This window comes from Chrysemys picta, chromosome 17 (assembly GCF_011386835.1).
Source record: "Chrysemys picta bellii isolate R12L10 chromosome 17, ASM1138683v2, whole genome shotgun sequence".
Lineage (NCBI taxonomy): Eukaryota > Metazoa > Chordata > Testudines > Emydidae > Chrysemys > Chrysemys picta.
In genome coordinates, this window is record NC_088807.1 from 25,539,270 (window position 1) to 25,554,773 (window position 15,504).

The following is a 15,504-nucleotide window of genomic DNA, read 5'->3' on the forward strand; positions in this document are numbered from 1 at the left end:
TCTACGTAAAAGAATAAATGGACACAGATCGGACATCAGGAATGGTAACATACAAAAGCCAGTAGAAGAACACTTCAATCTCCCTGGACATTCAATAACAGATTTAAAAGTAGCCATCCTGCAACAAAAAAACTTCAGAAACAGACTTCAAAGAGAAACTGAAGAACTAAAATTCATTTGCAAATGTAACACCATTAATTTGGGCTTGAATGGGGACTGGGAGTGGCTGGCTCATTACAGAAGCAACTTTCCCTCTCCTGGAATTGACACCTCCTCATCAATTGTTGGGAGTGGACCACATCCACCCTGATCGAATTGGCCCTGTCAACACTGGTTCTCCACTGGTGAGGTAACTCCCTTCTCTTCACGTGTCAGTATAATAACGCCTGCATCTGTAATTCTCACTTCTTGCATCTGAAGAAGTCGGGTTTTTTACCCACAAAAGCTTATGCCCAAATAAATCCGTTAGTCTTTAAGGTGCCACCCAGGGCCGGCTCCAGGCACCAGCTTGGCAAGCAGGTGCTTGGGGCGGCCGCTCCGGAGAGGGGCGGCACGTCCAGCTGTTCGGCAGCAATTCCGCGGACGGTCCCTCACTCCCGCTCGGAGCGAAGGACCTCCCACCGAAGTGCCGCTGCAGATCGCGATCGCGGCTTTTATTTTTTTTTTTTTGAGCTGCTTGGGGCAGCCAAAACCCTGGAGCCGGCCCTGGTGCCACCGGACTCCTTGTTGTTTTTGTGGATACAGACTAACACGGCTACCCCGATACTTCTTAAAACACAGGTCACATCCGGCCTTATAAATGATCATGTTACAATGACACTGACACTCTCTACTGCCAGGAAAAGGAATACCCCCCTCCATTGCTCACCCGGTGCTGAGATGCAGCCACCTCTGGGGAGGGGCACCTGGGGAACAGTGGCATATAACGCCACAAGGGACAGCTCAGACTCGGATCCAGGTTTTAAAGGACTCTTTTATTAAAAAGGTTGCTTTTTCTTCTTTAAATTAACCCTTTAATAGAAAAACAAATTGGAAGGTTAAATTCCAGACACAGCAGGGACCCCAATTCTGTACTGGGGCAGTACAGGGTGTACTCCCATACATAACTGTACCCCCATTCTCTGCAACCCCCCTCCCCCTTCCCCCCAGCGCAGCCCCAAAGAGGGTCTGGAGGGTGGGAACTGAACCCCCCAATTGTTCCACTATTAAACAATCAAAAAAAACCTGATCTAAATGGGGGAACACACCAAAAAAAAAAAAAAAAAAAAAAGCCAAAATCCTGCTGACCCCCTCCCAGGTCAAAGTTCAAAGGTCACAATAGACAAGTCACAGGTCAGTGATGATCCCCCATGTGAGAGGGATGAAAGGTCAAAGCACAAAAGTCAACAGGTCAAGGGCCCAAAGTCACAGTGCAAGGGTCCCATCCAAAAGGCAAAGGTCAGAGTGGGAAGGCATTTTCAGGGGTTAGAGGTCAAAGTTCCCAGCCAAAAGTCAAGGGGCACAGTGGAAAGGTCAAAGGCCACAAGGGAAAGCTCACCACCAGCAGGTCAAAGGTCGCCACCAAATCTAACCAGCCACAGTAGAAAGGTGCCAGAGTTCAAAGGTCACCGATGCAAAGATCCTGAGTAGGGTTCAAAGGTCACAATGGGCAGGTCAGTGTTCATAGGTCCCTGAGGAGAGGTCAAAAATCACAAGGGCGAGGTCCAACCATCCACAGCCCCGGGGCAAAGACAAGGGGCAAGGTCGCTGTTGAGAGGTCATTGCCCCAGGATCCTTGGCCAGAGGTTAAAGTTGAAAGGTCACAGCGCAAAGTCCCAGGTCGACAAGGTCAAAGGTCACAACGGAAAGGTCAAAGTCCAAAGGTCCCCAGTGAAACATGATGAGTTAAGGTCATAGTGGAAAGATCAACCGCCGAGCATTCACAGCAAAGGTCAGAGGTCACCACAGAGGCCAATGGCTAAGGATTCCAGACAAAAGGTCACAAAGGTCATAGATCTGGAAAGGTCACAGATCAAAGGTCAGAGATTCCAATGCAGAAGCCAATCGCTGAGAGTCCCAGGTGAAAGGTCAGGGGTGACACCAGAAAAGGTCGATGTTCAAAGGTCCTCCATGGAAGGTGACCACTAAAGGTCAGAACTCACAGCGGAGAGGTCAAAGTCTAAAGGTCACAAGCCACACTGGAGAGGTCAAAGCTCAAAAGGGTGACCAAAGGCTGCAAGCCGAGGTCAAAGGTTGCTGACGGGGGTCAGAGTTAAAAGGTCACGAGTGCAGGTCAGAGGCCGCCGTGGACAGGTCACACTGGAGAGGTCGTTGCCAGCAGGAGGGTCAAAGTTCAAAGGTCAACTCAGGCCACCACGCAGCTCCTGTCCCGAGCCCCCCGCAGCCCCTGGCGCCTTTTTCCCCCTCCCTGCCGGGGGGGTCCCGCCTCAGCGGCCGGAGGGGGGCTGGCCCCGCCCCGCAGGTGGGGAGGCAGGGGGATGGGCTCCCCGAGGAAGTAGCCTTCCTCCTCCGAGTCCGAGGAGGAAGAGGAGGAGGAGGAGTCGTGCCAGGGGCCGCCGCGGCCCCGGAGGTAGCGGCGCCGGTGGCTGGGGGGGAAGGCCCCCTCCGAGGCCGAATAGACCAAGCGCCGCCCCCCCCGGCCCTGCTCCTCCGGGGGGAGCCCCCCGCCAGGCTCCTCCTCCCCGCCAGGTGCAGGGCGTTGTCGGAGGAGGAGCAGGGCCGGGCGCGGGGCCGGCGCCGATGCAGTTGGGCGCTGCGGGACCCCCCCGGCTCGCCCGCCACCAGGGGCTCGCGGAAGCTCACTCGGGGGGCGGCACCCCGGGGGAAGCCTCCCTCCCCCGCTGCCGCCCCCCCGCCCTCCAGGGCGGGCCCCAGGCTAAGCCGGGGGGAGACCGAGAGCTTGGAGACGGAGCTGCTGGTCCAGTCGGCCCCCTTTGCCGGGGCCAGGCCTAGCTCGGGCATGGAGTGTCGGTGGGGGACGCCGCGGTGGAAATGGGACGTGGAACCTGGGGGGGAGAGAGACGGGGCGGGGGGTTAGAGACAGGAGCTGCCATGCCGCCCACCTCCCCCCCCACCGCTGGGATCCCCCCCCCATCTGTGCACCCCCCGCTGCCCCCCTCCGGGATTGCTCCCCAGTCTCACCTCCTTCCTCCTCCTCCGGGGGTCGTGGGCAGGTGGAGGTGCCCCGTGAGGTGCATCCGGCCGGCTCGCCCCCCTCCTCCGCCCCGGGGGTCCCGCTCCAGCTGCGCCGCCCGCCAGGGTCCGAGCCCCGGGCTGGGGCAGGGCGGCTGGCGAAGGAGATGGAGCGGGCGACAGGCGGGCGGCGGAGGGGGGCCCGGCGCCCGTCCTGGGGGCGGGGGCCGTGGAGGGCGGAGTCGCAGGAGTCCGAGGCGCTGGCCTCGTCCCCCCCCAGGCTGCAGCCGCGGGAGCAGAAGATCTGCCCCCCCTTGGGGAGGAAGGGTTTGCCCAGCAGTGGCAGCCGGCAGCGGGTGCAGCAGAAGCAGGTGTCGGTGGCGTGCCAGTGCTGGCCCTCGTAGGTCATCTGGCCCTGGTTGATGCCTGCGGGGGGCAGAGATGGGGGCACAATGTCACCCAGGACTCCAGGGTTCTATTCCAGCTCTGGGAGGGCGAGAGGGGGCTGGAACGGGGGGTGGGGCTGGGAGCCAGGACTCCTCGGTTCTATTCTGATGCCTGGGTGCTCCCTACAACCCCCCGCCCCCACTTTCCGGGCACCTGCTTTCCTGCTTCATGAGTCCCCGGACACCTGGGTCCCTCTGCTGCCTAGGTGCTCCCTCCTTTTCAATTGCCTGGAGCCGGGGACCCCCTGCTGCCCGGACGCCTGGGTCCTCCACTCTTTATTGTTCCCGGATACCAAGTCTCCCCACTCTCCACAGTCCCTGGATGCATGTCCCCCTGCTGGCCTAGACACTGGGGTGCCCTGCTCTCCAGGTCCCCAGACAGCAGGACCCCCTGCTACCCAGATGCCGGGATCCCCCCGCTCTTCGTGGTCCCCAGATGCCGAGTCCCTCTGCTGCCTAGACACCAGGTCCCCCCGCTCTCCACGGTTCCCGTACACCAGGTCCCCCCACAGCCCGGTGTAGCCCATGGGGTTACTTTCCTAGCTTCCTATATTATATAATCGGTTTGATCAATTATATGATTTTGGTGTTTCCATTTCAGCAGCCATTATCTCGTTCTACTCGGCTGTAACGCAAGGAACCTGCAGGCCTGTATCCTGTCTGATTAGCTAGAGTGAGTTAGCACACGTGTCTGTAATCTTTGGCCTAGATAGCTGCGGCCCACCGGTTACCCCTTGTGACTCTGAATGGGGAACCAAGTGTGTTTACCCAAACTCTGGGACGGACCGGTAACCGCAAGGGCATAGAAGTAACGGCTCAGGCCAAAGGAAACGCTTTCGAGAACGAGCTAATCGAGATGAATGCGCAGGACTATGTGAGAACGTGCCAGCCCATGGAGTAAGCGTCCCCTATCCAGCTCAGATTTGAGCATGGACGGCCGGGCACAGGTTCAAATATTCTGGATACTGCCAGGACGCCGTAAGGGAGCGAAGCGCCAGATGCTCTAGAGCGGACGACGTCTTTGGGGCGCTGTGATTCGGGAGCTTTGGTTACTCGCTCGTTTGGTTGAATGGACTGAACTCGCTTCACTAATTCTGTAGCCTGATTTTGGGACAGTATCTGCTGGTCAGATCACTGGCGAGCCTATGATAAATCAGGCCCCATATAATCAGGGGTTAACATCGGACGCCGGGGTCCGCCTGTTCTCCATGGTCCCCAGGTCCCCCCGCTGCCCGGACGCCGGGGTCCCCCGCTCTCCACAGTCTCCAGACCCCGGGTCCCCCCGCTGCCCGGACGCCGGGGTCCCCCCGCTCTCCACAGTCTCCAGACCCCGGGTCCCCCCGCTGCCCAGACGCTGGGGTCTCCCCGCTCTCCATGGCTCCCAGACACCAGCTCCCCCTGCTACCCGGACGCCGGCGTCTGCCTCTTCTCCACGGTCCCCGGACCCTGGGTCCCGCCACTTCCCGGATGCCAGGGTCCCCCCACTCTCCATGGCTCCCAGACACCAGCTCCCCCTGCTGCCTGGATGCCGGCCTGTTCTCCACGGTCCCCACATGCTGGGTCCCCCCACTGGCCGGATGCTGAGGTAACCCCGCTCTCCACGGTCCCCAGAACCCAGGTCCCCCCGCTGCCCGTACGCCGGGGTCCCCCCGCTCTCCACGGTCCCCAGACCCCGGGTCCCCCCGCTGCCCAGACGCCAGGGTCCCCCCCGCTCTCCACGGTCCCCAGACCCCGGGTCCCCCCGCTGCCCCGGACCCCGGGTCCCCCCCGCTCTCCACGGTCCCCAGACCCCGGGTCCCCCCGCTGCCCGGACGACGGGGTCCCCCCGCTCTCCAGACCCCGGGTCCCCCCACTCTCCACGTTCCCCAGACCCCGGGTCCCCTCACTGCCCAGACGCCAGGGTCTCCCCGCTCTCCACGGTCCCCAGACCCTGGGTCCCCCCGCTGCCCGGACGCCGGGGTCCCCCTACCGATGGGCTCCCCGCAGGCGTCACAGTACTCGGCGTAGAGGGCCTGGTAGCAGCGGCAGCAGTAGGGGCGGCTCTGACGCATGACGTAACGCTGCCCCGCCCAGCGCCTCCTCGCACTCGAAGCAGCAGAAATGGCGCATGTTGCCAGTGACGGCCCTCGGCCTCCGTGCACTCGTCGGCAAAGATGATCTGGAGGGAGATGGAGGCACGTCCCTCTGACCCCCTGTGGGGACCCCCTCAGATTCCCCCCCAGGCCACCCTCCCGGACCCCACAATCCCAACCACAGAGAACCCGTCTGGACCATCAGATCCCCCGCACCGACCCCCTGATTCCCCCACCACGCTCCTGCCCCCTCCAGAGCCCCACCGCCGGCCCCCCGCCCTCACCTCGTCACAGGCCTGGCAGCGGGGTTTGAGGTGCTCGGCGTGGTGCCGCCCGCAGTAGATCTTCCCCTCCTGGTAGAAGTAGATGAGATCCACCAGCAGCTCCTGGCAGGTCGTGCACTGGAAGCACTGGGGGTGCCAGCAGGCCCCGTGCCCCGCCCGGCTGGCAAACACCGCGATGTCCCCGCCACGGATCTGCTTCCCGCACTGCCCCGCAGAGAGAGAGAGAGAGACCGGTCACAGGGAGCCAGGCACCTGGCCTGTCCCCTCTGGGGGGGCGCCGGCTCCCACCAGCCCCAGGGCAGGGACTGGCTGGCTCAGGGGGGCAGGGAATGGGACAGGGGCCTGTCCCCTCTGGGGGGCGCCAGCTCCCACCAGCCCCAGGGCAGGGACTGGCTGGCTCAGGGGGCTGGGAATGGGGTCTGGGGCCTGTCCCCTCTGGGGGGCGCCGGCTCCCATCAGCCCCAGGGCAGGGACTGGCAGCTCAGGGGGGCAGGGAATGGGGCAGGGGACTATCCCCTCTGGGGGGCGCCGGCTCCATCGGCCCCAGGGCAGGGACTGGATGGCTCAGGGGGCTGGGAACGGGGTTTGGGGCCTGTCCCCTCTGGGGGGCACCGGGTCTCATCCGGCCCCAGGGCAGGGACTGGCTGGCTCAGGGGGGCGGGGAATGGGGCAGGGGCCTGTCCCCTCTAGGGGGCGCCGGCTCCCATCGGCCCCAGGGCAGGGACTGGCAGCTCAGGGGGCTGGGAACGGGGTCTGGGGCCTGTCCCCTCTGGGGGGGACCGGCTCCCACCCGGCCCCAGGGCAGGGACTGGCAGCTTGGGGGGGGGGAAATGGGGCAGGGGCCTGTCCCCTCTGGGGGGCGCCGGCTCCCATCTGCCCCAGGGCAGGGACTGGCTGGCTCAGGGGGGCAGGGAATGGGGCAGGGGCCTGTCCCCTCTGGGGGGCGCCGGCTCCCATCTGGCCCTGGGGCAGGGGGCTGGCTAGCGTGGGGGGGCAGGGAACAGGGTAGGAGACTGTCAGATGCTGCAATGCCCCCTCTGGCCTGTAGGTGTCACTGCTCAGCTACTCGCTGACTGGTGCCTCCAAGGGCAGGGGGAGGGGAGCCGAGCTCTGGGCGGGGCTTTGGGCGCAGGCCCCGCCCCTCCTCACCCGACAGATGAGACTGGGCAGCATGGCCGGGACTGAGTGATCAGCATGGGATCAGAGCTGCCGGGACGTTAGCCAGAGAGAGAACCCAGCCGTCCGGGCTCCCAGCCCCCCCCTGCTCTAACCACTAGCGCCCACTCCCCTCCCAGAGCCAGGGAGAGAACCCAGGCGTCCGGGCTCCCAGCCCCCCCCGGCTGCTCTAACCACTAGCCCCCACTCCCCTCCCAGAGCCAGAGAGAGAACCCAGGCGTCCGGGCTCCCAGCCCCCCCCGGCTGCTCTAACCACTAGCCCCCACTCCCCTCCCAGAGCCAGAGAGAGAACCCAGGAGTCCTGGCTCCCAGCCCCCCCTGCTCTAACCACTAGACCCCACTCCCCTCCCAGAACTCCCAATCAGCACCCACAACTCCCTGCCTGGCCGAGGGTGGCGTCCCGGCTCCCACAATGCTTTGCACAGCCCACGGGGGTGGGTTTTTGCTCACTGGGGTAGTGGAGTGGGAGGGGCGAGAGGGGGCACAGGCGGGGGGGCGTGCTGGGTACCTGCTCACAGATGGCACCAGTAATGGTGACCGGGAACAGCCGGACCGTCCCCCGCCCGAGATTCTCCCGCTTCCGCTGCTGGGAGAAAAGCTTCAGCTCCTTCTTCTCTTCCTCCTCCAGAGGGCTGCAGTACTGAGCCTGGGACACGGAGAGACCAACTGAGCCAGCTCCAAAATGCAGCCAGCTCGGGGGTGGGGCAGCCGGGGAACAGCCGCACATAACGGCGCATGGGGACGGCTCGGCCGGCGCTGAGATGCAGCCAGCTCTGGGGTGGGGCAGCTGGGGAACAGCCGCACATAACGCCGCATGGGGACGGCTCACCCGGCGCTGAGATGCAGCCAGCTCTGGGGTGGGGCAGCTGGGGAACAGCCGCAGAGACACCACAGACCAGTCTGGGGCAGGAAGAGAGACCAAGGGAGGCCGACTGGAATCCCTTGAACTGGGATTTGGCCCGGATGCCGGGGTTCGCTCCTGGTCTCTTGGGGGAAAATATGCCAGGGGAACTTTTAGATCAGGATCTCGTTTAGGGCCGCCTCCTACCGCACGGAGCCGGCCTGCCAGAGGAGGGTGCCCCCCCACCCAGCCCTCCAACCCGCTCCCTGCCCCCCAGAGCCTGGCCCCTCACCTCGCTGTCGTGGGGGGGCAGCTGGTGCAGGAGCTGGCGGATCCGGTACCGCTCTCCAGGACTGTTCACATAGGGCACCTTGTCCTCAGGGAGGCAGCTGAAAAACTGATACACCTGGCGTGGGGAGAAGGGCCGGGGGGGGGGGGGGGGCGTGAGAGGTGTCAGGCCCAGGGGGCGTGGCCTGGCCACCCCAAGGGGTGGAGTCACAGAGCAGGGTTGGGGCTGGGATGGCCACAGGGGGAGGAGCTGGAAGGGCGGCGCCGTGCCTTCGATTCCCCCCCCCCCCCGCGTAGGTTATCTCTGGCCCCTATGCGGGCGTGGCTTCGGCCCCCTTGGGGGCGGGTCTAGGATCCCAATGGGGGGCGGTGTCCACGTACCTATGTGGGCGTGGCTTCCACCTCCAGGAATAAAGGGGTGGGGCTATGGGACACCTCACTAAGGAGGCGGGGCTACGACCACAGGGGTGGGGCATGAGACAGGGCTTTGAGTACAGGGGCGGGGCTCTCCCAGGGGGCGGGGCTTTGGGACCCCCAGGGGGCGGGGCTCACCTGCTCCGGCTTGAGGCCGGGCGGCACCCAGGCGTACTCCTCGGAGGCGCAGCCCGAGTCGTCGTCGGAGATCGAGTGGCGCTGGAAGTCCGAGATGAGCCGGCACATCATGCGCTCCAGGTCGACGGGCACCGCCCGCACTGCGTGCTCCTCCCGAGGGCACTTGCAGTGCTGGCAGATCTTCCTGGGGGCAGGGAGACCCTATAATAACACACCGCCCCCCCAGAGAGACCCTACAATAATACACCAGCCCCACCCCCAGAGAGACCCTACAATAACACACCGCCCCCCCGAGAGAGACCCTACAATAATGCATCGCCCCCCCAGAGACCCTAGAATAACACACCGCCCCCCCAGAGAGACCCTACAATAACACACTGCCCCCCCAGAGAGACCCTACAATAATGCACCGCCCCCCCCAGAGAGACCCTACAATAATACACCAGCCCCACCCCCGGAGAGACCCTACAATAACGCACTGCCCCCCCAGAGAGACCCTACAATAACGCACCGCCCCCCCCCCAGAGAAACCCCACAACAATGCACTGCCCACCCCCAGGGAGACCCTACAATAACGCACTGCCCACCCCCAGGGAGACCCTACAATAACACACCAGCCCCCCCGGAGAGACCCCTACAATAACGCACCGCCCCCCCAGAGAGACCCTACAATAACGCACCGCCCCCCCCCAGAGAAACCCCACAACAATGCACTGCCCACCCCCAGGGAGACCCTACAATAACACACCAGCCCCCCCCCCGGAGAGACCCTACAATAATGCACCAGCCCCACCCCTGGAGAGACCACACAACAATGCACTGCCCATCCACAGAGAGACCCTACAATAACACATGCCCCCCCAGAGAGACCCGACAATAACACACGCCCCCCTTCGCCCTGGGAGAGACCCTACAATAAACACACTGAAGCAGAGGGTGACTCCTGGAGGACCAAGAGTGGGGCTGTAGGCTGGGAATGGGTGGGGGAGGGGGTCGGGGAGGAGTGTCTTGGGGAAGGGGTCACTGGGAGGGAGAGCGTCCCTGGGGTCTCTTCCCCCCATGCAGCAGGTGCAGAGTCTCCTTCAGCCCATTAACCCCAATGGCCTGGGCCTCACAGCGCTACTGGGCTGGAAACGGGGCCCAGCTTGTCTGAGTCCCCCCCCGGGCACCAGGCCAGACCCTTTGCTGCCTCATGGGGGGGGGAAGTGGGGAGTGCGGGGGGGTGCTGGGGGTGAGCGGGGTGGGATGGGCAGGATGCTGAGGGCGGCTGCGATGGGCAGCGGGGTGGGTGCTGGGAGGCAGAGGGGTGGGTGCCGGGGGGCAGCAGGCCAGCGCAGGGTCCCTACCTCCATCCGTGCACCAGGAAGCCGGGCACTGGTCCCCACACGTGTGGCACGGCTGCCCCCGGTCGGGGTCGGCATCTTCGGGCGGCTGCGGGGCGCAGACACAGAGCGTCACCACCCGCCACGGCCCCCCCACCCTGAAACTGTGGGGTCTGGTGGTTAGAGCAGGGGAGTGGGTCTGGGAGCCAGGACTCCTGGGTCCCATCGCCGGCTCTGGGCGGGGCGGGGGTGTCTCTCCAGCCCCATGGCCACGCGCCCCGTCTCTGAGCTGCCAAGGCAGAGGCCGGAGCCCCCCCAAACCCTGCCAGGGGGCAGGTCTGGGGCAGGGACAGGAGCCACCACCCCTGCACCCAGGACATTGTGGGAGTCCAGACCCCAACCAGGGCGCCCCAGGGCATTGTGGGTGCAAATCCCGCCAACCAGGGCGCCCCGGGGATTGTGGGATCCCAGACGCCAACCAGGGCCCCCCAGGGCATTGTGGGAGTAAAACCCACCACCAAACCCAGCACCCCAGGGGATTGTGGGAGCCGAGCCACCAACCTCAGCCATGCAGGGGGCTCGTGGGAGCCGCGGTGCCGGGGCCACCTGGGTCCCGCTGGGGCTTGTGGGAGCTCAGACGCCAACCGCGCCGGCCCAGGGCATTGTGGGAGGCGACAGCCGCCCCGCACGCCAGGACCTGCCCGGCTCGGCTCAGCGGAGCGTGACGCACGCCGAGAGCTGGGCGGTGGCCAAGGGAGGGGGGCAGAGAGCAGGTAGGGGCCGGGGGTGTAACTGGGCGTGTGTAATTGGGGGGTACGGGGGGGGACCCACCCCTTCCCCTTGGGGAAGGTCACGACAAGGGGAGACCAAATATGGGGGAGTCGTGCCGAGGAACCCACCCCCTATGCCAGAGGTGGGGTGGGTCAGGGCAGTGCCCGGCCTGGCAGAGGAGACGAGCCGGGGAAGGGGGTGAATGAGAGAAAGGACCGTGGCCCCCTTGACCCTAATCACACCTCAGCAACCCGCCCCCCCACTCCCCACAGCAACCCTGCTGGGAGAGGCCGGCACTGGAGTAGCCGGGAGCTCCCCCCACAACCTGCGCTCCTGCCCCGCTCCCCACAGCAATCCTGTGCCCCTTCTCCAGCCCCCCACCGTCCCTCCCCACTCCGGGTCCCCATACACAGCCCCCCAACCTCCCCTCCTGTCCCACGGCCTCTAAGTCAGGACCCCTTTCCCCGCACAGTGCCCCCAAGCACTGCCCCTCCCAACTCAAGGGCCCCAAGACACAGATCCTCATCGTCGTCCCCTCTGCCCCCCATTCAGGAAATCCTCTCCCCCCACAGCCCCATCTCCCCCCACGTCCTGTCCCCCTGCCCTCAGACACAGCCCCCTGGCACTCCCTACACAGCTCCCCGTTCTCCCCTCCCCCTCCTCGGCCTCCCCCAAACATGCACAGACCCCTCTTTTCTCCCCCACAGCCCCGGCGTAACTACACGGCCCCCTCCCCCTACACACACAGCCCCCTCCCCACACCCCTCGCCAGGGGATTGACCCCAAAGCCGCATTAAACCCGACCCCTTAATACCACCAGCGAGTTAATCCTGACCCAGATGAGAGACAATCCCCACCCCCAACATCGGGGAGGTGGCGCTGGTGGCTGAAGCAGCCTGGATTATTCCCCACCCCCCCGGCTGCAATTCCATCCATGGGGGGTACATTTAATAACCCCCCCATTACCTCCACTCAACTGTCCCCCTGGAGAGCTAGAAGCGCCTGGGGGGTCCGGCCGGGGCGAGGGAGGCGGGACGCCGGGGCAGACGGGCCCCTGGGTCCGGCGGGGGCGAGGGAGGCGGGACGCCGGGGCAGACGGGCCCCTGGGTCCGGCCGGGGGCGAGGGAGGCGGGACGCGCCGGGCAGACGGGCCCCTGGGTCCGGCCGGGGGCGAGGGAGGCGGGACGCCGGGGCAGACGGGCCCCTGGGTCCGGCCGGGGGCGAGGGAGGCGGGACGCCGGGGCAGACGGGCCCCTGGGTCCGGTCGGGGGCGAGGGAGGCGGGACGCCGGGGCAGACGGGCCCCTGGGTCCGGCCGGGGGCGAGGGAGGCGGGACGCCGGGGCAGACGGGCCCCTGGGTCCGGCCGGGGGCGAGGGAGGCGGGACGCCGGGGCAGACGGGCCCCTGGGTCCGGCCGGGGGCGAGGGAGGCGGGACGCCGGGCAGACGGGCCCCTGGGTCCGGCCGGGGGCGAGGGAGGCGGGACGCCGGGGCAGACGGGCCCCCTGGGTCCGGCCGGGGGCGAGGGAGGCGGGACGCCGGGGCAGACGGGCCCCTGGGTCCGGCCGGGGGCGAGGGAGGCGGGACGCCGGGGGCAGACGGGCCCCTGGGTCCGGCCGGGGGCGAGGGAGGCGGGACGCCGGGGCAGACGGGCCCCTGGGTCCGGCCGGGGGCGAGGGAGGCGGGACGCCGGGGCAGACGGGCCCCTGGGTCCGGCCGGGGGCGAGGGAGGCGGGACGCCGGGGCAGACGGGCCCCTGGGTCCGGCCGGGGGCGAGGGAGGCGGGACGCCGGGGCAGACGGGCCCCTGGGTCCGGCCGGGGGCGAGGGAGGCGGGACGCCGGGTAGACGGGCCCCTGGGTCCGGCCGGGGGCGAGGGAGGCGGGATGCCGGGGTAGACGGGCCCCTGGGTCCGGCCGGGGGCGATGGAGGCGGGAAGCCGGGGTAGACGGGCCCCTGGGTCCGGCCGGGGGCGATGGAGGCGGGAAGCCGGGGTAGATGGGGGTCTGACGAGGGGCAGCAGAGTGGGAAGTGGGGCAATCATAACCAGGAGTCGCCCTGCCCCATGTAGGGCAGGTGCCACAGCTGGTTTGCCCTAGAGGAGGGAAACTGAGTCAGCCAGCTGGGTCAGCTGGTAACATCCCCTGGGGGGAGGGGAGAAAACTCCCCACCTGTCAACAGCAAAACAATCAGCGCCCCAGTGCCGGCCTGTGCCCCCAGGCCCCCTGAACTCCTGCCCCACGGCGCCCCCCAGCGCCCGGCCCTGGACTGCCAGCCAGGGGACAGCGACCCCCCCAGCCCCCTGCCCTCCCCCACCCTCCTGCCCCACGGTGCCCCCCAGCGCCGGCCCTGACTGCCAGGGGACAGTGACCCCCCCAGCCCCCTGCCCTCCCCCACCCTCCTGCCCCACGGTGCCCCCCAGGGCCGGCCCTGACTGCCAGGGACAGCGACCCCCCCAGCCCCCTGCCCTCCCCCACCCTCCTGCCCCATGGCGCCCCCCAGCGCCCAGCCCTAACTGCCAGGGGACAGCGACCCCCCCAGCCCCCTGCCCTCCCCCACCCTCCTGCCCCACGGCGCCCCCCAGCGCCCGGCCCTGACAGCCAGAGGACAGCGACACCCCCCCGAGCCACCCGCAGCACGGCGCCCCCCCCCCGTTCTCCCCTCCCCACGCTGTGCGGGGGGGGGCAGCCCACCCCCGACGGTCCCTCGAGACCCCCCCCAACACTCACGGGGCGGGAGGAGCGTCGGCGCCGAGACCCCCGGGTGAACATCGTCTGGTGACGGCACCGGCACCGCGCCCCCCCCCCCCCCCCCCCCCCCAGCTCCTCCCCGCCCCCCCCCGTCACGCTCCTCCTTCGCCCCGCCCGCAGCTCCTCTCCGGGCCCCCCCGCCACGCTCCTCCCCCGCCCCCCCCCCGTCACGCTCCTCCCCCGCAGCTCCTCCCCCGGCCCCCCCCGTCACGCTCCTCCTTCGCCCCCCCCCCGCAGCTCCTCCCCCGCCCCCCCGTCACGCTCCTCCTTCGCCCCCCCGCAGCTCCTCCCCGCCCCCCCCGTCACGCTCCTCCCCCGCAGCTCCTCCCCCGGGCCCCCCCGTCACGCTCCTCCTTCGCCCCCCCCCCGCAGCTCCTCCCCCGCCCCCCCGTCACGCTCCTCCTTCGCCCCCCCCCGCCGCTCCTCCCCCGCCCCCCCCGCCACGCTCCTCCTTCGCCCCCCCCGCAGCTCCTCCCCCGCCCCCCCGTCACGCTCCTCCTTTGCCCCCCCCCGCCGCTCCCCTCCCGGGCCCCCCCCGCCACGCTCCTCCCCCGGCCCCCCCCCGTCACGCTCCTCCTTCGCCCCCCCCGCCACGCTCCTCCTTTGCCCCGCCCCCGCAGCTCCTCCCGCGGCCCCCCCCCGCCACGCTCCTCCCGCGGCCCCACCGCAGCTCCTCCTTCGGCCCCCCCCCGTCACGCTCCACCCACCCCCCAGCTCCTCCTCCGGCCCAGCCCCCTCCCGCTGCTCCTCCCCTTGGAGCTCCCCACAAGCTCCTCCCCCGTCCTCACGCTCCACCTCCGGCCCCTCCCACACCGCTCCTCCCCCTAACCCCCCCCCCCCAGCTTCCTCCCCCGGGCCCCCTCCCTCCCCCCATCGCTTCTCCCGCCCCCAGCGGCCCCCCGTCCCTGGTAACATTGGTCCTATAACAGGTGCCCTTGGCCACCTGCAGCCCCCCAGACCCTCCATAGTTCTCCCCTCGCCCCCATTCCGACCCACAGCCCCCCGCGAGCCCAGTGCCCCCCTACAAACACCAGCCCAGTGCCCCCCTACAAACACCAGGACTCCTGGGTTCTCTGCCTGGCTCTGGGAGGGGAGTGGGGGCTGGTGGTTAGAGCAGGGGGGAGCTGGGAGCCAGGACTCCTGGGTTCTCTGCCTGGCTCTGGGAGGGCAGTGGGGGCTGGTAGGTTAGAGCAGGGGGGGCTGGGAGCCAGGACTCCTGGGTTCTCTCCCCGGCTCTTGGAGGGCAGTGGGGGCTGATGGTTAGAGCGGGGGGGGCTGGGAGCCAGGACTCCTGGGTTCTCTCCCCGGCTCTGGGAGGGCAGTGGGGTCTGGTGGTTAGAGCAGGGGGGGGGCTATAAGCCAGGACTCCTGGGTTCTCTGCCTGGCTCTGGGAGGGGAGTGGGGGCTGATGGTTAGAGCAGGGGGGAGCTGGGAGCCAGGACTCCTGGGTTCTCTGCCTGGCTCTGGGAGGGCAGTGGGGGCTGGTAGGTTAGAGCAGGGGGGGCTGGGAGCCAGGACTCCTGGGTTCTCTGCCTGGCTCTGGGAGGGGAGTGGGGGCTGGTGGTTAGAGCTGGGGGGGCTGGGAGCCAGGACTCCTGGGTTCTCTCCCCAGCTCTGGGAGGGGAGTGGGGGCTGGTGGTTAGAGCAGGGGGGGCTGGGAGCCAGGACTCCTGGGTTCTCTGCCTGGCTCTGGGAGGGGAGTGGGGGCTGGTGGTTAGAGCTGGGGGGGCTGGGAGCCAGGACTCCTGGGTTCGCTCCCCGGCTCTGGGAGGGCAGTGGGGGCCAGTGGTTAGAGCGGGGGGCCGGAGCTAGGCGCCGGGTCTCCCTGTATTTCTGGCTGGAGGGGGATTAGTGCTGACTTGGCCTGTGTGC

At 67.5% G+C, this 15,504-nt stretch overlaps 1 protein-coding gene across 1 annotated transcript; it reads right to left on the reverse strand.

The window, feature by feature from the left end:
• Positions 1-959: 959 nt before the first annotated feature.
• LOC135976273 (prickle planar cell polarity protein 3-like) lies at positions 960-13,653 on the reverse strand. Its single transcript, XM_065571202.1, is given in 12 exon segments — positions 960-3,005; positions 3,142-3,558; positions 5,548-5,644; positions 5,646-5,690; positions 5,692-5,736; positions 5,935-6,138; positions 7,619-7,756; positions 8,244-8,357; positions 8,792-8,975; positions 10,138-10,159; positions 10,162-10,222; positions 13,612-13,653. Coding segments are annotated over 12 exon segments (2,049 nt in total). The 3' UTR covers positions 960-2,325.
• Positions 13,654-15,504: the final 1,851 nt, after the last annotated feature.